This window comes from Lissotriton vulgaris, chromosome 12, assembly GCF_964263255.1.
Source record: "Lissotriton vulgaris chromosome 12, aLisVul1.2, whole genome shotgun sequence".
Lineage (NCBI taxonomy): Eukaryota > Metazoa > Chordata > Amphibia > Caudata > Salamandridae > Lissotriton > Lissotriton vulgaris.
This window is the reverse complement of record NC_141700.1, coordinates 747,213,220-747,236,945: the sequence shown is the minus strand read 5'-3', so window position 1 is coordinate 747,236,945 and position 23,726 is coordinate 747,213,220. Positions and strand designations below refer to the sequence as shown.

Below are 23,726 nucleotides of genomic sequence, written 5' to 3'. Positions count from 1 at the left end.
CGGGGATGCCTGGTTTCATCTTGGAGATACCCAGAAGGGACCATCTCACAGGGAAAGCCAGGACGGGTTCCCCAGCGGTCTTCAGCGCCGGGACGCTTACGGGCAGCTGTGCGCTTTACAAGTCCCATACATTTACATTTGCTGTGGTGGTGCTGAGTGGTGCTGTGGAGGTGCTGAGTGGTGCTGTGTTGGTGCTGAGTGGTGCTGTGGTGGTGCTGAGTGATGCGGTGGTCGCGCTGAGTGGTGCTGTGGTGCTGCTGATTGGTGCTGTGGTCGTGCTGAGTGATGCTGTGGTGGTGCTAAGTGATGCTGTGGTGGTGCTGAGTGGTGCTCTGGTGGTGCTGAGTGAAAATGTGGTGGCTCTGAGTGATGCTGTGGTGGCGCTGAGTGATGCTGTGGTGGTGCTGAGTGGTGCTGAGTGATGTTGTGGTGGTGCTGAGTGGTGCTGGAGTGGTGCTGAGTGATAATGTGGTGGTGCTGAGTGATGCTGTGGTGGTGCTGAGTGATGCTGTGGTGGCACTGAGGGGTGATGTGTTGGTGCTGAGTGGTGCTGTGGTGGTGCTGAGTGATGCTGTGGTGGTGCTGAGTGATGCTGTGGTGGTGCTGAGTGGTGCTGTGGTGGTGCTGAGTGATAATGTGGCAGTGCTGAGTGATAATGTGGTGGTGCTGAGTGATGCTGGGGTAGCGCTGAGTGATGATGTGGTGATGCAGAGGGCAGAAAGGCACAAAAAGCAGTCTAACAAAGGGCAGAAGGGCAGAAAAACAAGGGAAAACATGTCTAACAGAGGGCAGAAGGGCACAAAAAAACAGTCTAACAGAGGGCAGAAGGGCAGAAAAACATGGGAAAAACGAGTCTAACAGAGGGCAGAAGGGCACAAAAAACGAGTCTAACAGGGGGGCTGAAAGGCACAAAAACGAGTCTAACAGAGGGCAGAAGGGCACAAAAAACGAGTCTAACAGAGGGCAGAAGGGCACAAAAAACAAGGGAATAGCAGAGGGCAGAAGGGCACAAAACACGAGTCTAACAGAGCGCAGAAGGGCAAAGAAAGAAGGGAAAAATTAGTCTAACAGAGGGCAGAAGGGCACAAAAAACGAGTCTAACAGGGGCAGAATGAATCCCGCCCTGCGTGTTTTTCCACGAAGATGCCATCTTTTTGTGCAATACCTCTACTCAACTGGAGTACTTTCTACTGTCTAATCAGTAAGTGCTCCCTCATTGGCTAAATGTAGAGGGGCAGATTTACAATAACTGGTGCATCCCCAGGGATGCGCCAGTTATTTTGACGCAGCATTGGCCTAAAAGTGATTTAGTGAAATCTTGTAGATTTAACTCAGCCACTTTTAGGAGGCGTTGCGCCCTCCCCTGTGCCGGAACGCCTCCTGATGACGCAGGGCTTTACAACGTGACGCATCTCTCAGATGCGTCACGTGTGCCTGTGCCTGTGTTACAGGCACACAAGGTCACTGGAGACACATCTTCTGGCCCATTATGCAGCTGCAGTGCAGTAAAAGCACTATACATTTACCCAATGAGGGTGCACTTACTGGATTAGCCAGTAGAAAGTACTCCAGGGCAAATCACAAAAAAAATCCGCGATTTCACGGGAAAATTCGCGAATTCGCAGATATTTTTGCGATTTTGCTGGAATTTTGCCCATGCTTAGTTATTAAGTGTACTCTTTCCCACTCTAGATATGGCAAGACTAGACTTTTTTCGCAACGGAACCAGGCTACGTTGAGCTGCCTCTCAGACAACACTTGCATGTTCTTCTGAAAGGATCCTAATATTCAGACCAAGAGGATTTCATCAGGACCAAACTCAGGCAATATCGTGACAATAAAAACTCCTTCCTGGACTTTGCCCACTCTGAACTTTCTCGCCATCAACATTGGAAGCCTCGATGTTTCTGCCAGAGCTAAGGCTCTCATTGACTTCTTGTGCTTCTGCCAGCCATCGTGGATGAGCCCCTCTTCAGATACAGCCGGCACTGTAAACCACTGATGACCTTGTTGACGAAAGGGAAACAAACACACAGAGGGGAAAAAGTAATCCCCTACTATCAATAAACATATGTAGCAACCTACAGCCTTAAGGAATCAATACACCCTTTTTAAACTCTAAGACAAATACCACAGCTCAAAATCCCCTTAATTAGTTTTATGCTTTCCTTGTGTATCCATTTTTATCCTCTTACACTTTGCTTACTATTTCATCTTGACCTTCAACATTTCTTTGTTCCCCCATGGGTTTAGAATGTTGAGCAGAGATTGAGGCTGTTTGAGAGTGAGAAACAAGTGTTGGTGATGTGCAGCATAATAAACAATTTCTGAATTTGACAATAAATTACTTGTTCTATTTATGAAAAAGTTTCGAAAAGGTGTTGAACATTATAGTCAACACACCCCTTGTTCACTTTTTTCCAGGATAGCTACTCAAAGTAAATAGTTGAACTAAAATTTACAAACAAGCTAGAGGGAGGGGAAACGAAAGGAGCAACATAGGGGCACATACACATAGAAAGGTAAATCGAAAGCTCTTACAATCAAAACACCTATGTAGCAACCTACAGCCTTAAGAGTTCAATACAACCTTTGTAAGCTCCAAGGCTAATACCTCAGCTCAAGAATTCACACTCATGCACACCACACACACAATTTTGCAGCTTTATCAGGGAGAATCACTATGTAGCCTCCCCACTGCAATGGATGTTAAAAGGCCTATACCCCATAAATATAATAAGCTGACACCATTCATTAGTAGTATCATGCATAGGTCATGAAGTTATTAGCCACCAACATTAAAAATGTTCCACTTTGTGTGGTCTCCAACCGTCCAAAAGAGTCTGGCTCTCCATTATTGAATAGCACACCACAACCATATACAACACTTTATAGGATACTTGTAACACAGGTCTGCTGCATGTGAAATAGAAATGCCAGGATAACAAAAATATGAGCACGTTGCCACATGGCATGGACAGAGCTCAATTGATCTTCGGTTATATATAATGAAGATCGTTCAGGCTTTATATATAAGGAAGGTCCCAAGCATGGTTGAAATGTTTATCAATGCTGGATTCCTTGAATTCCCAGTGTGAATCACAATCAGCTTGGCAGGACTGAGAGATGCATGGCACACTGGGTACGTAAAAATGATTAAAGATGTAAAAGAGCATCTGTGAAGTACTAAAGCGATTTCTTCGTTTCCGCAGCTCCTCCCCTACCTTAAAAAGGTACGCTTGCAAAAAGAAGACACAGAAACACTTTTTGATGAAAATGGCAACTCTCCAGCATGGTATGATATTGTCAACTGGCAACAAGATCCTGAAGGCACCATCAGGCAAGTGAAGGTAGGAACCTATGATTCCAGTGCTCCTCCAGGGAAGACTATGATCATCAATATCAGCGCTGTTCAATGGCCTGCAGGAAACACACAGGTAGGAAAAAAACTTTGAGGAGTTTTTAGACATCTGTGTAATTCTTTTTTCTGATAACTGCAATGTGTCACCATAGAAAATTAACTATAAACTAGAGTGAACTAAAAGTAATTAGAAACTTATTCAATTCATACATTAATTTTTTATCTGTTTATCAGTTTAAAAAAGCACATGTACACCACATACATGTTTTGGGTACTTTACAGAGAACTCATTTAGAACAATCACAATTAACATAGGAAACATTAAAGTAAGTCTGAAAACATATAATCTTTGGACAGTGAAAAGTCAGACATGAATTCAAGAAGGGATTGAACAGTTATTTTTGTAAGTATTTCCTCGTGGTGAGTGGAGTGGTTTGAAAGGGTTCTGATGTCAACATACAGAATTTTGAGAAGTATCCACAGTACTAGCATAGGAGTGTTCTGGTCAAATGAGATTTTGGATCTTGTTGCTTCAAGCTGTAGGCATTTCTGGCTTATGAGTCTTCTTTGGCCACCCAAAATGGTGAATGCTTTGCTAAGTTTGTGGGATGGTTTTGGAGCATTACTTTGCACATGATACTTCATATTTTGGATCTGGTTTAGGACATTATTGGAAGCTAATGTGCATTGTGTACTATAGAAGTAAAGTGTCAACATTTCTTCATTGGTAGTGACAAGCCTAGCCACAGAAAATATTAGAACAAGTGAGGATCAGTGCAAGGGATTCCTATCATAGACGTAATTTCCAACATCTGACTAGACTGTCCAGTCCAGCTTAACACCAGCATGGAATCACACAGTCCGTTGACAGACATATTAATAGTAGTCCGGTTCGATGTACTTTCTTCATTAAAATGAAAAACAAATTAATGCATCTCCTCTAAAACTTCTAAACATAGATTGTGATACACCTTAAAATCAGCAGATATCCAAGTTAAAACATACAATAACCTACATTTCAATGATTTTCTTGCTAATCAGGATTATGTATAGATGTATGCGCTACCATAAGCAGTATAACAATAGCTTTACTAGACAAAGTGACAATGCTTGTTGGTTTTGACAGTTCAGTGCAAGGAAGCCTATTAAGTAGTAATGCTCTGGAGGTATTTATTTAGTATGCAGTTCTGTGCAAACCTTACTACCCCACAGTCTTGGACACACAAGCTGATGGCAAAATGTGATAGTCCTCAGTGAGCTGACCTTGTACTTATCTTTATTGAATATGGCATAGTTGCTTTCTGTGCTCCACACTTTCCTAGTTCGTCAACCGATTGCATCAAGAGTAGCAAGAACATTTACTGGCCCGAATAATGAGGTTTACCGTTTTCATTGGTTTTACTCAGGACTTGTAGATCAATAGGGGATTTCATCTGTGATGATCTACTCTGGTCATTCATTTGGCTTGCTCCCAATTAATTTCCTAGTGTGATAAATGTAATGATTGGTCTAGTCTTGTTGCAGAGAAATTAAATGTATAAAGTTGAAACATCCTCTAGCGACTTAACTGCATATTATATAACTCTCATGAATCAGGCTGTGAGCTAGTGCAATTGCGGGGATTGACATGCTGTTATGCTTCCCTGCATGATCTTATGTGGAGCTGCAAAAAAACTGGGCACAGCCAATAGCATCTCTAAACCAGTAGCAGATCACAAACACAGATGCTATGTGTTGGAAATGACCCTTTCTGCAAGTTCATCCCAAACCTTCTCCTCTTTTTCTGACATCATTTTTGCTGACATAAGAACTTTGAGTACTTTACCACTTGTACCCATTGCTAAAGTGCATATACTCTCTTCTCTGAACATGGTAAGATTGGCTCATACCCAATCGGCATATTTAATCTATTCACAGGTTCCTAGTATAGTACACGTCATGTACCCAGGGCCTGTAATGCTAATAGTGGGCATGAAGCACTTCTTGTGCCACCCACTTAAGGACCCCTCTAAACATGTGTCAAACCTGCCATTGCAGAGCCTGTGTGTGCAATTAAACTGTCACTTCGACCTTGCAAGATGAACCACTTGTCAGGCCTAATTCATCCCATTTATTCATATAAGTCACCCCTAAGGTAGGTCCTGTCTACCCACGGGTCAAGGTGGCATGTATTTAAAATACAGGTCATGTACTTTTAGGTTTTACCCCAATTTTGTTTTTCACTACTGCAAGGCTGATCGCTCGCCTAGGATAACATTGGGATTACCTTATGATATCTCTAAGTGTAATTCCCAATTGTGCAGAGATAGACCTTTCAAGTTTGGTGTCACTGAACTCACAATTTAAAATAACATCTTAAGATGAAGTTTGATTTTAAATTCCATTTTAGCAAATGACACTTTTAGAGAGTTGATATTTACCTACTTTAGCCATTTGGTGTCTTTTATCTGTCTCTGGAAGACACGTGTGGGGTGGGTGCCAGCTTGCTTCCTGCATTCTCTCTAGACAGTCGCACACAAAGGAAGTGTAGGTGCACCTGAGTGCTGTTCTGCATGCTGGTGGGTCATCATGAGCAGAATGGGAGGAAGGATCTGACACTTACATCTGAAATGGATGTGTCCAGTCCCCACACAAAGGATTGATTGCTCTTCTGTAGGGTGTCTGGAGCCAGGGCAGTAAGAGAGAACCTTGTTGCACCTCAAAACTTTCTTTGTAGACTCAGCCAAATTCAAAGGCATCACTGGGTATGCATACTAGACCTGACACTCTAAGATCGGTACACTTCTGAACCTGTGACCACTCTGTGAGAATGAAGAGCTCATTAAAGGACAGCTACTCTGCTGGACTGCTGCTTTGCTGAGCTCTGCTTTGTTGTGCTCTTGCCTTGCTGAGCTGCCCTGAAGTCTGCTGTTCTCCTGCCTGGGTGAGAAGAATTGGATCTGCATCACTTGAGCCCAGAGTTACTCCAAGGGCTTGCTGGCTTGCCTCCTGTTCCCAAGTCTCAGGAGTATCAAAAACTTGAACCAACTTCATCTGTACTTAGAATGTGCAAGCTGTGAGTCTGCCGTGCCTAAGGTGCTCTACATCCAGAATCCATGCATCTTCATCAGAACCAGCGCAACTTCACCTTGGCATGAGTCGGAACCAGTGCATTCTCGTAGTCATGTGGAGCAGACCTGGCGCATCACCTTCTGAATCGACACATCACCTACTGTGGTAGCAGCAGCTGCGCATTGCATCCTGACCCAACGTCACGCACTTGCAACCAATGCATTGCTGCAGTTGCTTCAAGAAAATGAATGCATCTCGTCCACTGCATGGCTGAACACGGACGCATCACCTTGGCTTTATCGCCAATTCTCGTCAAGGAGAACACTTTCCAGATGAAAGTACTTTGGTTCAGCAAGCCCAAGATGGTCTTGTGCATGTATAAACAAAAAATTATCCCACCTTGTAAGTCTAACGTGTGGCGAACTTATTTCTTCAGGTGGAGCTCCGCCTTCCTAAAGGCAGGGAAGAAAGGGATCCTTTTTTTTAAAATTAAATCGTTGTCAGCTAGTCATGGCAAATATAACGGCAAGTAATACATTCACTTTCTGAAAAAACATGACAAATGTTTAAGACAACAACAATAGAGAGGCAGAAGAGGAGAAAAAGGCAAAACATCTATTCTGCAAACAAAAACATAATCGGGAAAAAGAGAGCCATAAGGAAAGAAACAAGACTATAAGATAAGATAAGCTAGCAAAATGATAAAAGAGAAGAAAAGAAAAGAAAGAAGGGACACTGCAGTACAAAAGAAAATCAGATATGCAATAATACAAAAGTGGCCTGGTTGATAACCTATACCACTTTCAGGGCTGTTTTACCCTAACCAGTTGATAATTGGAGCCCATAATTTCCTCCCCATTTCTCCCCTTCTCCGCCCTCACAGCCGATACACAGCCGATTCCATGTTATATGTGGCAAGTAACCTAGCCCGCCAATTTACGAATGTAGGAGGATCAGGATTGATCCACTGAGAGGTGATACATAATCTTGTAATAGCCATTGCAATAAATACCAGTCAAATCTCAGAGTTAGTCAGAGCCTGGCTTCCCTGACGGCCATCTCCCCCCAGAATAACTAAGTTTAAAGTTAATAATGTCGGAGTATCAAGGATCTGGTTCACAAAAAAATTAATATCCTGTAAATATTTAAGTAGATTGGGGCAAGCAAAAAAAATATGGATCGTATCTGCAGCCCCAGCCCCATACCTGCTGCATGAGTTACCCCGTGAACCAGCCCATTTAGAACACTTCGCCGGAGTCTAGTATAAATCAAAAACAGACATAAAATGTTAAGTCCGGAGACCGCCAGTTATTAAGATCTGATTAGGTAACTTCAAAGACAATTGTAAATCAATGCCTTCCTTGTGAAACTTCCTCTCCCATCTATCATTCTGGATACTCACATAGTCAGGAAAGGCAGCTAGCAATGTTTGATACATTTTCCCTGTCCGGGATCTTTACGCTATTATATCAACTAAGGGTATTTCCACCAACTTTACGCCTGATCGATGTAAGATTTTATCCCAAAAACTCCTAACCTGCAAAAACTTGAAAAAATGTCTCCTAGAGAGCCCAAACTGTCTTGTAGATTAATAAACAAAGCAATGTGGCCATCACAGCAAACATCCCCCAGAGCAATAATTCCTGAATCCACCCAGCTAAAAGTAATTTGATCTTGAAAAATTGGCGGTAAAAGACCATGAGCTGAAAAAGGAGTAAAGGCATTAATACTCGAAATTCCAAATCTTCGCCATATCTCTCTCCAGACCAAGTAAGCTGATTAAATAATCTTGAACTTAGTCTTTTTATAATAGCTCAGCTCAAGGACTTTGACTAAGCATTGCCCAGCTTCCTCATCAAGTACTACTTCAAAGATAGTTGGCCTGACAGCTACGGGGACTTCTGCCTTAGCCCCTACTAGCAGTATCCACATATGTTGTAGAAGTGCTACTCAGTGATAAAGGAGAAGGCTGGGGACGCCCCAGCCCCCACTTAATCTTGGTAAAGTCATCCATTTAGCTGCCCTTCTAGATCTGTGGTACCCCCACATAAATCTAGCACATACAGTTTCAGCTTTAGTGATACATTATGAGAAATAATTTGGATTCCTGACCAGATATGCAGATACGAGCCTCAGGGAACACGTAAAGTGCCTGTGGTAGGTGAATATTTCAATTCAAATATTTATTAAGAGTTGGAACTCATATGAGGTCCACATTAAGGGGGTCATTAGGATCGCGGATGGACTTGAGTCCGTCCGCGACCCTAGAGTAGGAGGGAACGTCCGCATGGGCTGCGGCGTTCCCTCTGTGCAGATTAGGATGTGACCGCCAGGGTGGCAGTCCCATCCTCTATCTTTAACATTGCGGCGGGTGCAGCTTCAAGCTGCACCCGCCGCAATGTTAAAAATGCATGCACTGCATTTGCGTGCACAAAGCGGCAAGCACCGCGCGGTGCCTGCTGCTTTGTGCACGCAAATGCAGGGGGGTACCATGGGTACCCCCCATGTGCACCCCCCACCACCCCTTCACCCAGGGGGCCCGCAACGGGCCCCCGAAGTGAAGGTCTGTATGCTTTTCCACGGCAGAAAAGCCGCTGTGGAAAAGCATATAAGTGCAGACATCCTAATATGCCTGGCGGTGTCTGATAGACATCGCCAGACATGTTAGTGCTTTTCCGCTGCGGTCGGAAGGCGACTGCGGCGGTAAAGCTTCGGACAGAATACCAGACCCACCAGCCATCCTAATTTGGCGGTGGGTCTGTGGAGGCTCCACAGCGGTTTTCCCGCATCCTCCGAGCTGGCGGTGGCTTCCGCCATCCCGGAGGATGCGGGAAAACCGCAATCATAATAAGCCCCAAAATACATACGAATTAATACATGAAAATGTAAATATAGTAACACTCGTTCCACGGACATAAGACAGAATAGAATGACAAAATATATCCAAAAAAGTACAAAAAAATGTGTTAGGGACCATAAGTCAACAAGTTAAAATACTAAGTAAAATGCAAAATTCATCGTCAGCAGATTATTTGAATTTAGCAGCAAACGGAATTTATAAAGCATACCCTATCATAACCTGAGAGTAATGCAACAGCAGCAGTACATGTGCAAAAAGACAATCCAGTATCTTACTTTATCTGAGAGTTTAAGGTAGCATCAGATGGAAGAGGGAAGAGAAACACAGCAACTCCATTTTGCACGAACAGCGGCAAAAACATGACTAAAATATAGACATGAACTCTTTAAAATAATTAAAAAGTTTAAAACACACTGCTTCATTTTTTGGACAAAATAAGGAGTCGCGTGCAGAAGTTACATTTTTGACATCATTTTGTAAGAACATTGGCCGAAGCCAACAACGCCAGCACAAAGTCAATGCAGGATATGCAAACAAGACGTGATCCAGGGTCTGCACACTCAAATTGCAAAGATTAAAGATTTTTCCATTACTTAGATCTGGGGACCAGTGTGCGGTTAAATCGTTTAAAGGTAGAAGATTCATGCCACAAAGTGTGAGAAGCCTTCGGGTTCCATGCTGTAAATTCCAGTATACATATTTTTGAGAAGTTTTTGGTATGTTTGTCCTTAAAATTAACTTTAATCTCTTTTTGGAATTACAGAATTCAATATCCCTGTTAAAACTAATCTTACCACTAGTGGTTTTTAAAAGAGATTTAAATTCTGAAGGAAGAAGAGTATTCACTAAATCTTCTTGCACCGCGAAGTTTTTTTTGCAAATAAAAAATCATGATAAAAAGAATAATTGTTTGCCCGAACAACGAAAACTTCTTGACACATGATCCCTCCTAATGAGTCTTGCTCGCTATTTTTCAACTGGTATACCCAACGCAATACCCTAGCTAAACCTTGGATGTAGGAGCTTATTAAGCCAAATTCCAGCCTAATAGCAGCCGTTGGGACTAAAGTATTAAAATTACATAATTTACATGAGAAGAGTGGAGAAGTGTGTCTCAATGATTAGAGCGGCAGACCCTGATGCAGAGGTCTAGCCCGGGACCAGGGTTCAATTCCCCGCCTCGGCGGGTCTTGGGCTCAAAATTCCACAAACCTGATAATTCTCGCCTCGGTGCCTATTCCAAACATTGAGTCCCACTCTGCGACTCTGGGCAATAGCTTGCTTAATCTCCACAACGGCCCCTACAATGCTAAGGGTGCCTGGCCTCCACCTTGGGGGTGCCCAGGAGTGGACGCCTCACAGGGAAAGCCAGGATGGGTTCCACAGAGGTATTCGTACAAGCGCCTTGGGACCCTTGTGGGTGAGTAGTGCGCTATACAAGTATCAATTTGCATTTTTACATAGTATCTGACCTTCGATTCTGTCCAAAAAATTCCAATCTTTGACAGGGATGGATTCAATGGCATAAAGCAGCGTTGATGGAATTTTTACTTTAAAAACCATTATTTCATGTAAAAAATGCCTTCTACCTATAGCTTTATAAAAGATACGCAAGCCGTTGGCGTGCAATACTGCTTTAGATGCTTTGTGTTCAGTATGGAATTTATTCTTTGTGCTGCCTGCCATTAGGTTCCCTAAATAAGGATATGAGTCTACAACCTCCAATTTTTCAGGACCTATGTGCCAATTAAAATTACATAATTTTCTATTTTTCGTACATTTCATAACTAAAATTTTGCTTTTGGAAACATTTCTTTTTAGGAAGTGGTCGACTGTATAGTTCTGCAAGGAAATCAACTTTCTGTTCAACCCAATAGGGGTTAGGTCCATTAGTACGATATCATCTGCATAAAGGAGGCATGCAAATGACCGGTTACATAACTTTGGGGCGTCTCCCTCAGCGCAATTAAAAATATCAGGTAAATCAGCTATATATAGAGAAAACAGCAATGGCGTTGACAAGCAACCTTGTTTCAAGCCATTTTCAGTAGGGATAGCTTCAGATAGACCTTGATTTCCACCCATAAGAATCTTGCACCAAGTTTGCGAATGAAGTGCAATAATTAGGGATAACAGGGGATGGGGCACACCCATTTTTTGCAACTTTCTCCATAGTAAAGGACGATCTCTCTTATCAAATGCCGTTGAGAAATCTATAAACGCCATATATACATTTGAATTGCGGCTAAATGTATATGGCTGAGATACCCGCCACCCCCTCTCAACACAATCCCCAAGGATGGGAAACCGGAAACAGTTCTGAACTTTTGGAAGACGGGAGGGAGTGACCCTCCCGGCCGTATTTATTAAAATATGAAACAAAATTAAAAACATTAAAATAACAGTTTCATATTATGTACAATTTCATTACCACATTGCGATGTTTGGCTAACCTTAACATATTCTCTAATACAAAGGTTCTCCTAGCCGAACTAACATCCTACAAAACATTAACTTGAAATTTTGAAATTGTACATCCTAACGTTTAAGGGCCAACGGCAAGGTCGTAACCGGTGTCAAGATCCCTAAACCTGAAATATCCCCCTCACTTGTGAGGGGCGACCGCACAGAGGTGTACCTCAAGTGCAACTACCAATTTCCCTTGACTTGACGGGGGCCCCAATAAACTCGACGCCACTTAAAGGTCGTCCGAGGACTCGTGTGAGGAATCTAGAAGGTAGCGTAGACCCAAACCCCACACACTTACCACATCTGCCGTCGCAGATGTCCTGGCCCCGGGAAATTCCACAGGAGGGGGCTGTAGCCCCTCCTACCCAGGAAGGGGCCTTGACCGCCTTTCCTTTCCTTTCGGCGGCCCATCCTTAGAAGGGACCGCCTCCCCGTTGAGGGGCCAATGGCCACCTCCCTCGAGCGCTCCCATCCGTAATGGGTGACGCCCACTCATAGGGATCTTCCAATTAGTGCTCACCGATCATGACCTTACCGCCCGACCAAAATAAATACGACAATTCTAAACTAAATGACTAAATTACTTAAAAGACAGTAACAACAACCACTTTATTAAAAAGCATGCTTACTGATCAAACACTAGAGCAGGATTACTTTATTTACAAAACATACCACAAATTGACCATTCTTTATTGCATATTCAAAGTTATCACGATAATAATCCCAACCTGTAAACAAAAATTAGAGTTACCACATCAAACTTTATTCAAAACCACTTGCTGTCCTCAGGGGCTGGTGGGTGGGTCAAAATTGGCTCTTCGTTCCGTCTCGAGCTCACGTGCAGCGAGGAGGTGCAGCTTCAGAGCACAGGAACAAGAGGATGCTTTCTTGGCTTGTTGCTCCTTTTATCCGTCTTCAGGGCGGGCGTAAACCCGCCCCTGCCTGCCCCAAGGGCGTGGCCGGCCGCGTCAGTGTCTAGGCCAGCCCACTCCAGGGCGGGAAAAAGGCGCCCCCCGGCTACGCCGCTTCGGGCATACCAGCCGAGACTCGCCTCCCGCCCAAGATGGCTTCCCGGGGTGATCGTGGTACTCCGCCATACGTTCGGGGGGACCGAATGGTCGCCCCTTTCCATATGGCTGAGATACCCGCCACCCCCTCTCAACACAATCCCCAAGGATGGGAAACCGGAAACAGTTCTGAACTTTTGGAAGACGGGAGGGAGTGACCCTCCCGGCCGTATTTATTAAAATATGAAACAAAATTAAAAACATTAAAATAACAGTTTCATATTATGTACAATTTCATTACCACATTGCGATGTTTGGCTAACCTTAACATATTCTCTAATACAAAGGTTCTCCTAGCCGAACTAACATCCTACAAAACATTAACTTGAAATTTTGAAATTGTACATCCTAACGTTTAAGGGCCAACGGCAAGGTCTTAACCGGTGTCAAGATCCCTAAACCAGAATTATCCCCCTCACTTGTGAGGGGCGACTGCACAGAGGTGTACCTCAAGTGCAACTACCAATTTCCCTTGACTTGACGGGGGCCCCAATAAACTCGACGCCACTTAAAGGTCGTCCGAGGACTCGTGTGAGGTATCTAGAAGGTAGCGTAGACCCCCCCCCAAACCCCACACACTTACCACATCTGCCGTCGCAGATGTCCTGGCCCCGGGAAATTCCACAGGAGGGGGCTGTAGCCCCTCCTACCCAGGAAGGGACCTTGACCGCCTTTCCTTTCCTTTCGGCGGCCCATCCTTAGAAGGGACCGCCTCCCCGTTGAGGGGCCAATGGCCACCTCCCTCGAGCGCTCCCATCCGTAATGGGTGACGCCCACTCATAGGGATCTTCCAATTAGTGCTCACCGATCATGACCTTACCGCCACAGGCCGGATAGTTGACCGGCTATCCGGACCCCCCACAACACTCCTACCTAAAGGTCATGCCTTAAAGTCTTTAGCCAAGCTATCAAGTCTCCTATGAGTAACTCGTTCCCCACCCTGGACAAATGAACACCATCCCCTAAATACATACTGTCACCAGTAATACAACCATGCGAAATAGAATGCAGTGTATTGGAACGGAACAATCTACTCACTTTGTTATTAATTTTTCTTACTGAATGATTCAGAGCAGCAACAGAAATAGCCCCCCGCCATACTTTTCGTGGGATCATATGGGACCATGCAATTGTGCACCCTGGAACTCTCCTCGCTAACCAACTTACAGTGGAAAGCATCGCCTCAAGAAGAAGTCGTCTACCAGTGGTGACCAAATCATTGCCCCCAAGATGTACTATGACTATAGACGGCGGTGACCTCGTCCGCCCTAGCAAACCCTCGAAAAATGATTGAAACTGGTCAATACAGAGTCCGCCCCTTCCGTAGAAGGACACACTGTACCCGTATTCCCCAGCCACGTGAATCATGTCACCTGCTTTGAATACGTCCGCGGCACGCCTCACGTATGAGTGGCCCACGACCCACACCTCCTTTTTCACAGCCGGTGACGTCTGACCGCTGGCCCGGTGTTGGGTCGACTGCATAGTCCGCCCCGCCTCGTAGGCTTGCGCAACTGAAATCAAACAAAACAAGAAGCGTGAGTACATCATTACAGCTTCACAACATGTGCAACCGCACATACCTCTTATAACAGTTGGAGGACCAACGCCCCACACGTTTAACTTGTTCGACATTCAGACCCCTGGCTGTAGCCTCTGTAGCAGCCCCTATCCGAAAGGAATGGGTCCCAAACTCGCCCGGGTTCAAGCCCGCAGCGGCAATCGACATCGCAAGCACCCGCTGAAACTGAAACCTCGTCAGTGGGGTGGCGTCAGCGTGTCTCAACAAGGTCCCCCCCATGATGCCACCCTTTGTGCTAAATATTCCTCTACACAACTCACCGGGCACATGGAGGACCCGGGAATCCCTTGTATGATTATGCAGTCACCCATCGCACCCTGATCGGTCTTGGACCTGACAAACGAGACAGTCATTGTCCCCCCTCTAACCTGAACGTGCTCTCGGCACAGTCCCCCCATCACATCCTGCTTGTTCCTTGCCACTAGTTCGCTTACCCGCATAGCCCCATGGAATGCCAGCGTAAAAGCGGCTCGGAATAACACTGTTTCATACTGGGATGAACACGTTGCAGGGAGTATGGATAATAACAGGGCCAACCTATCCAAACCTATCGGGCGCCTTTCATCTACTCTGCGACCCTCAAGGCGTTGCCACCCACGTAGCGCTTTTTGCACAACGAAAGACGCTGTCGGGTCCTGGATCCCATGAGCCCTAGCCACAAAGGAAATGGCGGCCCGATGCCTCTGGGCCGTAGCCACTGATTTGCCTGCCTGATGTAAAGACAGCAGGAACTTCACTACCAACTCCTCCTGGCCCCAAAGCTCCCCTCTAGCAGCCCCCAAAAAGGCCCAATAGGAACGGAACGCCCCTTCATATGCCTTCCTCGTCCTGGGTGCTAAACTCTCTCCCACGAGGTTACGAAGTTCGGGGCACCGAGAGACCAGAGAGCTTCGGGAAAGGGTGCCGCCACCGGGTCCGCTGTGGGCCGAAAACCCCAGAAGGCCTGCATACGAAAACGAGAAAGCGCATCAGCCGCCTGGTTCTTCACCCCCGGCACATGTCTTGCCCTAAATAGCACATTCAATTGCATACACAGTAATACAATTTCCTTGAGCAATCTCAGAATCCATTTGCATCGTGCTGCCTGGCTATTGATACACTCAACCACGGTCATGTTATCAGACCAGAATACCACAGAGTGATCTCTGAACCCTTCGGGCCAAGTTCTCAGGGCCACCAGAATGGGGAAAAGTTCCAGGAAAGCAATGTTACTTGTCAGTCCACTATCATGCCACCATGACGGCCATTTTTGTGCCGACCACTGAGTGCCGAATATGGCACCAAAACCAATGCTCCCTGCCGAATCCGTCCCCAGCCCCAGCTCCTCAGAGGACTGAGGAAAAGTTGAAAATGACTCACTCTCCCCACCAGGGATCTATCCAGAAGTTTGCATAATAAAGCAGCAAAGGAATTGACAGCCAGTCTGTAAAATTAAAAGACATCTTTATTATAATTAATTATGAGGCTTCGTCGTCCAACCGTAGTTTTACAATTGAAAGAGGGAGCCTGCCTGAGCTTTCTCAGGCAGGCTTTTTATACAAAAAGTTTGCCCCTAGGCTCACATTCTTGCTGTGTCACACATCATTGTAGGTCGCTCCCATGGTACCATAACAAAGCAGGCTATAATTATGAATTCCATTCTACTTGCCCAAACTGACCAACCCATCTTCCATCATGAACATATGTCAAGCTTCACATATTTTCCTGTGCAGGCCGAAGAAGCTCACAATAGAACTAGTTTCCTCCCCATCATATAAACAGTCACCTCCCCATTGTAAAAGCCCAGAAGCAGAGAAACAGAGCCAGGTGTGGAAGATAGAAATGTAGGATAAGGGATGCTTGTGGGTCATAAACAGGCATGGCTACTGTGGCTACTGTATTCGGCCTTCTAATCTTGCTCAGGCCAATGTACACAACAAGTTGCTCAGATCTTTAATATAGATTGACTAGAGGGCATGGACTGGTTTGGTGAGGCCAACATCACGTAGGCAGATTCAGCCTGTTCAGGTCAAATGGGAGTCAGGAAGAACTCAAGCTAAGGAATACGTGTCCTTTAAGAATCATTGGCTCATGTATATGCCTATGTAAAGGGCAACAACTAAAATGGACGCTTGTTCACAACCTGGGGCCTGTGGGCTCAGAATGAATTAGCCAATAACTCCTGCATGCATCATTGTATTGTGATGAAAATACACACACATATTAAACTTGCCATTTTCGTTTCTCTGATATCAAAATCGTAGCAGAATAATGATATTTTAAACACAGGTTCAGATTTCACAGAACCTCAGGACACCGCCGGTTTGTTCCAGACTATTCGACCATTGAAATCCGCCAGAAATGCCAACCAAATGCGCATGTCCTGGCGAACCTCTGCCGAGAGCCTCGTGCGATGATGACCCTCCTTCAGGCCGACCATGGCTTGAGCGATCGAGCGGGAAAAGGGGCGGGCCATCGGTATTACTCTTAGGGCAAAATTCAACTGTCCCACCAATTGTTGTAATTGATGCAGCTTAACCTTAGATACACTTATACACGTTTGCAGGCATGCCCTGAATCTTAACACTTTGTCTCCTGGTAAACGAAAACAACCTACCTCAGAGTCAAGCTCGATCCCCAGAAACTCGAGGCAAGTCGAGGGACCCACAGTCTTACCTGGTGCCAATGGCACGCCAAACTGATTCATCAAGACACAAAATTCAGTCAAAGCTTGGCCACATTCCGGATCCCCGGCTGCCCCCAGAAACAAAAAATCATCGAGATAATGCATAACATGTTGAAACCCCGTCTTCTTTGTGAAGACCCATTGCAGGAAACAACTGAACTTTTCAAAATAGGCACAAGATATAGAGCACCCCATTGGCATACACCTATCCATGTAATAGTGACCCTGAAACATGAAACCAAGGAGACGCTGGTCGTCTGGGTGTACCGGGAGCAACCGGAACGCTGACTCGATATCAGATTTTGCCATCAGCGCACCGGGCCCCAGGCGATTCAATATGGCTACGGCCTCATCGAAGGATGCGTACCGCACCGAACACACTTCCGGGTCTATCGCATCGTTTACGGAAAGACCACGTGGGGCTGATAAATTATGTATCAGCCGAAACTCACCCGGGTCCTTCTTGGGGACCACCCCTAAAGGGGAACAAACAAAGTTAGCAACTGGTGGCACATTAAATGGACCGCCGACTCGACCTCGAGTAACCTCTTTCACGATCTTTTCCTGTACCACGGTCGTATGTTGCAAGACCGATATTTGGTTTTTACATTTCGCTATACCCTGAAACTCCCCCACTGGGATGCGGAAACCATATGAAAACCCGTTCCGCAACACCCCAGCGGAAGCGTGATCCGGGTATTCGCTGAGCCAGGGAATCATTGCCATGGTATCAATCGGAGTAGGTAAAGGCGCCCCTCGGACTATATCAGACCTGTTTGGCGCCTCCTCTACCCCCGTTATCACCCGTTTTGGCTCTGCACATGGACTCAGGATGGGATGATTGCCCACACCCACCACATTCGTGCCTAAATTTGCATGACCCCTGAGGCCTCGTACATTTACCCCTGTTAAAGTTCCAACAAATCCCCCTTTTACCTGCGTTGCCGATCGGCCTCGAGTGGTTGTCGTTACTCGTACTTGATCGAAAGGGCGTCCCAGCATATTGGCGGGAGGATTCACCCACGCTACTCCCTACCAATGGCAACTTTAACATACCAGTATCTTCCATTTTTGACCAAGACACAGAATCATAACAATCCCAAGTTAAGTTTTTATCATGTTCTTTCGCTTTTCTGAAAATATTATCGTAACAGAACCATTGATTGCCCTCGTGTGATACAGAATACCCCATGATCCGTGACTGATAAATCGGCAATTCGGACAGCAATTCGGGCCTACGTTCACCCATGATGGATGTAAAAATCCCCCATGCTCTGCCCCAAGTGCCAATGTTTTCATTTACCTTAAAGGCGGCCATCTTTGCGCGCCAAACACTCGGATGTATGAGCTCCTTCTGGCTCTTAACATGCTCCATCTCATAATGATCGGTAAGCAACGAGAAGATGTTTATATACTCCTCTGCCCATATCTTCTCTTTAATAGCCAGAGGGACATGTTGACCCAACTTTTCCCTTCGTGAGGGTGCAGACTCATCCCTCGCAATCGGCAATGGCCGCTTACCTGAACCGGAAGCTGTATCTGCGACTGGACCTGTCCCAGGTGGCTTCTCTACTGCCGCAGCCGGCGATGGTGCCTTCGCCGCTTCCCTTGTTTCACGCAGTTGCTTCATCAATACCCGCGCGTCGTCAGCCGTGGCGCCCTTGCTACCTGCACCCAACCACGCTGCTAATTGTGCTGCCAGCTCGGGCGGCATATCCTCCCCGGACACGGGGGTGACCACCACAGGAATCGGATTCCCCTCTTCCGGCACCGGAGCTGGTTCTTCGAGTGGGGTACAGGGAACCGGGATGTCTCCCCCAGCTGCTCCCCTTCTGGGCCTCTTGCCTTTCCCTCCCGGAGCTGCTCCTGCCAAAGGACGTTTCGGTCCCCCTTCCTCGTCTTTATCCGCCATTCGCCTCTTCAGCTCGGTCACCTCTTTCATAAGAACACGCAGCATCTGGTCGGTAGTCATTCGCTTTCCCGCTTTCTTGGGCATTCTCCAACAGAGTATCTGTAAAACAAACAAGAAAGATTACAACGCTCAAAATTGGCTCTTCGTTCCGTCTCGAGCTCACGTGCAGCGAGGAGGTGCAGCTTCAGAGCACAGGAACAAGAGGATGCTTTCTTTGCTTGTTGCTCCTTTTATCCGTCTTCAGGGCGGGCGTAAACCCGCCCCTGCCTGCCCCAAGGGCGTGGCCGGCCGCGTCAGTGTCTAGGCCAGCCCACTCCAGGGCGGGAAAAAGGCGCGCCCCGGCTACGCCGCTTCGGGCATACCAGCCGAGACTCGCCTCCCGCCCAAGATGGCTTCCCGGGGGGATCGTGGTACTCCGCCATACGTTCGGGGGGACCGAATGGTCGCCCCTTTCCATATTTCTCCTCTATTAATTTTAGCATGAAGATGTTGTCTAAGGTGGAATGATTTTTCCTGAAACCTGCTTGCACTAGAGGGAGAACCTTCTTCTCCTCCACCCATTCGGCAAGATGATCAAGGATGCTACGGGTGAAGATTTTTCCAGCAGCATCCAATAGGGCTATTTGCCGGTAGTTACCATTTTTTGGACAAAATAAGGAGTCGCGTGCAGAAGTTACATTTTTGACATCATTTTGTAAGAACATTGGCCGAAGCCAACAACGCCAGCACAAAGTCAATGCAGGATATGCAAACAAGACGTGATCCAGGGTCTGCACACTCAAATTGCAAAGATTATAGATTTTTCCATTACTTAGATCTCGGGACCAGTGTGCGGTTAAATCGTTTAAAGGTAGAAGATTCATGCCACAAAGTGTGAGAAGCCTTCGGGTTCCATGCTGTAAATTCCAGTATATATATTTTTGAGAAGTTTTTGGTATGTTTGTCCTTAAAATTAACTTTAATCTCTTTTTGGAATTACAGAATTCAATATCCCTGTTAAAACTAATCTTACCACTAGTGGTTTTTAAAAGAGATTTAAATTCTGAAGGAAGAAGAGTATTCACTAAATCTTCTTGCACCGCGAAGTTTTTTTTGCAAATAAAAAATCATGATAAAAAGAATAATTGTTTGCCCGAACAACGAAAACTTCTTGGCACATGATCCCTCCTAATGAGTCTTGCTCGCTATTTTTCAACTGGTATCCCCAACGCAATACCCTAGCTAAACCTTGGATGTAGGAGCTTATTAAGCCCAATTCCAGCCTAATAGCAGCCGTTGGGACTAAAGTATTAAAATTACATAATTTACATGAGAAGAGTGGAGAAGTGTGTCTCAATGATTAGAGCGGCAGACCCTGATGCAGAGGTCTAGCCCGGGACCAGGGTTCAATTCCCCGCCTCGGCGGGCCTTGGGCTCAAAATTCCACTGACCTGATAATTCTCGCCTCGGTGCCTATTCCAAACATTGAGTCCCACTCTGCGACTCTGGGCAATAGCTTGCTTAATCTCCACAACGGCCCCTACAATGCTAAGGGTGCCTGGCCTCCACCTTGGGGGTGCCCAGGAGTGGACGCCTCACAGGGAATGCCAGGATGGGTTCCACAGAGGTATTCGTACAAGCGCCTTGGGACCCTTGTGGGTGAGTAGTGCGCTATACAAGTATCAATTTGCATTTTTACATAGTATCTGACCTTCGATTCTGTCCAAAAAATTCCAATCTTTGACAGGGATGGATTCAATGGCATAAAGCAGGGTTGATGGAATTTTTACTTTAAAAACCATTATTTCATGTAAAAAATGCCTTCTACCCATAGCTTTATAAAAGATACGCAAGCCGTTGGCGTGCGATACTGCTTTAGATGCTTTGTGTTCAGTATGGAATTTATTCTTTGTGCTGCCTGCCATTAGGTTCCCTAAATAAGGATATGAGTCTACAACCTCCAATTTTTCAGGACCTATGTGCCAATTAAAATTACATAATTTTCTATTTTTCGTACATTTCATAACTAAAATTTTGCTTTTGGAAACATTTCTTTTTAGGAAGTGGTCGACTGTATAGTTCTGCAAGGAAATCAACTTTCTGTTCAACCCAATAGGGGTTAGGTCCATTAGTACGATATCATCTGCATAAAGGAGGCATGCAAATGACCGGTTACATAACTTTGGGGCGTCTCCCTCAGCGCAATTAAAAATATCAGGTAAATCAGCTATATATAGAGAAAACAGCAATGGCGTTGACAAGCAACCTTGTTTCAAGCCATTTTCAGTAGGGATAGCTTCAGATAGACCTTGATTTCCACCCATAAGAATCTTGCACCAAGTTTGCGAATGAAGTGCAATAATTAGGGATAACAGGGGATGGGGCACACCCATTTTTTGCAACTTTCTCCATAGTAAAGGACGATCTCTCTTATCAAATGCCGTTGAGAAATCTATAAACGCCATATATACATTTGAATTGCGGCTAAATGTATATTTCTCCTCTATTAATTTTAGCATGAAGATGTTGTCTAAGGTGGAATGATTTTTCCTGAAACCTGCTTGCACTAGAGGGAGAACCTTCTTCTCCTCCACCCATTCGGCAAGATGATCAAGGATGCTACGGGTGAAGATTTTTCCAGCAGCATCCAATAGGGCTATTTGCCGGTAGTTACCAGGGTGTGTTCTAGAGCCCTTTTTATATAGGGGGACTAGAATACTTCCGGACCACAATGGGGGAGTTTTTCCCTGAGAGTAGCACTGATTAAACAGGGGAGTTAGATAGGTAGCCCACAGAAGTGGTTCTTTCTTAATTATTGTCATTGGAATTTCGTCGGGACCCATCGCTCCAGAGGATCTAATTTTTTTGATTGCTCTGACTACATCATTGATTACATATACATGGTTTGATTCAGGAGTTAAAACCTTACCAGATGTCGCAAGGGTTGAGTTAGTAGAATTATGATTGGCAGAGTATAGTTCTAATAAATGAACTTTCCACTTCTCTTCTCTAATGGGGATTGGAAGCAAATTTACTCTTGTGCTACAGCAATCAGCGCTTATTTCCCAATATCTTTTGGCATAATTTTTTGATGCAGCCTCTTTTAACTGCACCCATACTCCATCTTCTTTTGTTCGCCTTAGAGAGCGTTCTTTCCTTTGTCGCTTCCTCTTAAGTAGATTTAATAGGTTACTTCGTTCATGAGAAAAATTCGAAAACTGGGCTCTCACTAGTTTATTTATTTCCCTGTTTAATTTTATACTAATTATTAAAATGTATTCTTCGTTTTATTGAAGCTTGCGAAAGTTTGCAAGATTTGACCAAGGCTCCTAAGTTGTGGGAATAAACTTCAAATAAATCCAATTGGGAAGGATCGTAATCACCCGTCAATAATTGCTGTTGGTCCCTAATTATAACTGTTAAAGCTGCTTTTAATTTCGTGGAAGCATGAGAATTCCAGTGCATTCTACCTTTAGATGCATTAAACCTAACTACACTACCTTTGAAATTCTACGGATCTACCTTAGCGCAACTAAATTAAAAATGTAAACAAATCAACATGTGATCACTAAGACCATTTCCAATGACCTCCATATTTCTAAGTTTACAGAAAAAATCTGCCAAAGTAAATAAATAGTCTATGACAGATCTCCCGGATGGGGCCTTATGAGTATAGTTTGCTGGAGTATCCTTTTCTAGCCTCCCATTAACAATTATAAGATCTAGGTTTCTCAAACCTTCAAGTAGTTGGGCTCCTCTCTTGTCAGTCCTGCATTGAGTCGGGAATTGGGCCTTAGGGATATTTAGGGCCTCATTTTTTACAGAATTAGCAAATATCTTTATGCTATATGATGAAACTTTAGCGTTCAAATCTCGCACTAATATGAGGGAACTGCAGTTTTCCCTCTCCAAAGTAGAGGAAATAATAGCAAATAAATCATTCAATAGGAAGGAATAAGATCTATCAGGGGGGAGAAATGCATTTACCCTCAGCAAGGAATCCAAATTGCCTTGGTCATGGGTGTGTTTCCTTCCGGTTACCTGCTGTTGCTGCTCCTCGGAGTTCCCTGGCTCTCCGCTGCTGTTGTCCGCTGGGCTCTCCCTCACCACCGCGGGACCTGCCTGTGGCGCCCAGCGCGCTCCCCTGACATCGCCGGTCTCCTCCCCCCGCTGCAGCCTCTGACCACCAGTGCTGCCGCCGAGCGGGGGAGTTGAAGACCACAAGCCCCAGAAGCCTCCGCGACCTGGACGGAAGTCGCGTCGAGGCTGAGCGCGCCAGGAGGCGCACAAAAAGGGGCATCCCTTGCTGGGGAGTGGGTGTGTTTCCTTCCGGTTACCTGCTGTTGCTGCTCCTCGGAGTTCCCTGGCTCTCCGCTGCTGTTGTCCGCTGGGCTCTCCCTCACCACCGCGGGACCTGCCTGTGGCGCCCAGCGCGCTCCCCAGACATCGCCGGTCTCCTCCCCCCGCTGCAGCCTCTGACCACCAGTGCTGCCGCCGAGCGGGGGAGTTGAAGACCACAAGCCCCAGAAGCCTCCGCGACCTGGACGGAAGTCGCGTCGAGGCTGAGCGCGCCAGGAGGCGCACAAAAAGGGGCATCCCTTGCTGGGGAGTGGGTGTGTTTCCTTCCGGTTACCTGCTGTTGCTGCTCCTCGGAGTTCCCTGGCTCTCCGCTGCTGTTGTCCGCTGGGCTCTCCCTCACCACCGCGGGACCTGCCTGTGGCGCCCAGCGCGCTCCCCTGACATCGCCGGTCTCCTCCCCCCGCTGCAGCCTCTGACCACC

General features: G+C 45.8%; 1 protein-coding gene across 1 annotated transcript in view; it reads left to right on the top strand.

Moving 5' to 3' along the window:
• The window catches only part of LOC147678557 (vomeronasal type-2 receptor 26-like), a 197,434-nt gene that overhangs the window by 132,037 nt on the left and 41,671 nt on the right, over positions 1 to 23,726 (top strand). Inside the window, exon 3 of the mRNA XM_086945691.1 lies at positions 3,213 to 3,437. Coding sequence (XP_086801817.1) covers positions 3,213 to 3,437 — 225 coding nt within the window. The remainder of the gene's footprint in view (positions 1 to 3,212; positions 3,438 to 23,726) is intronic.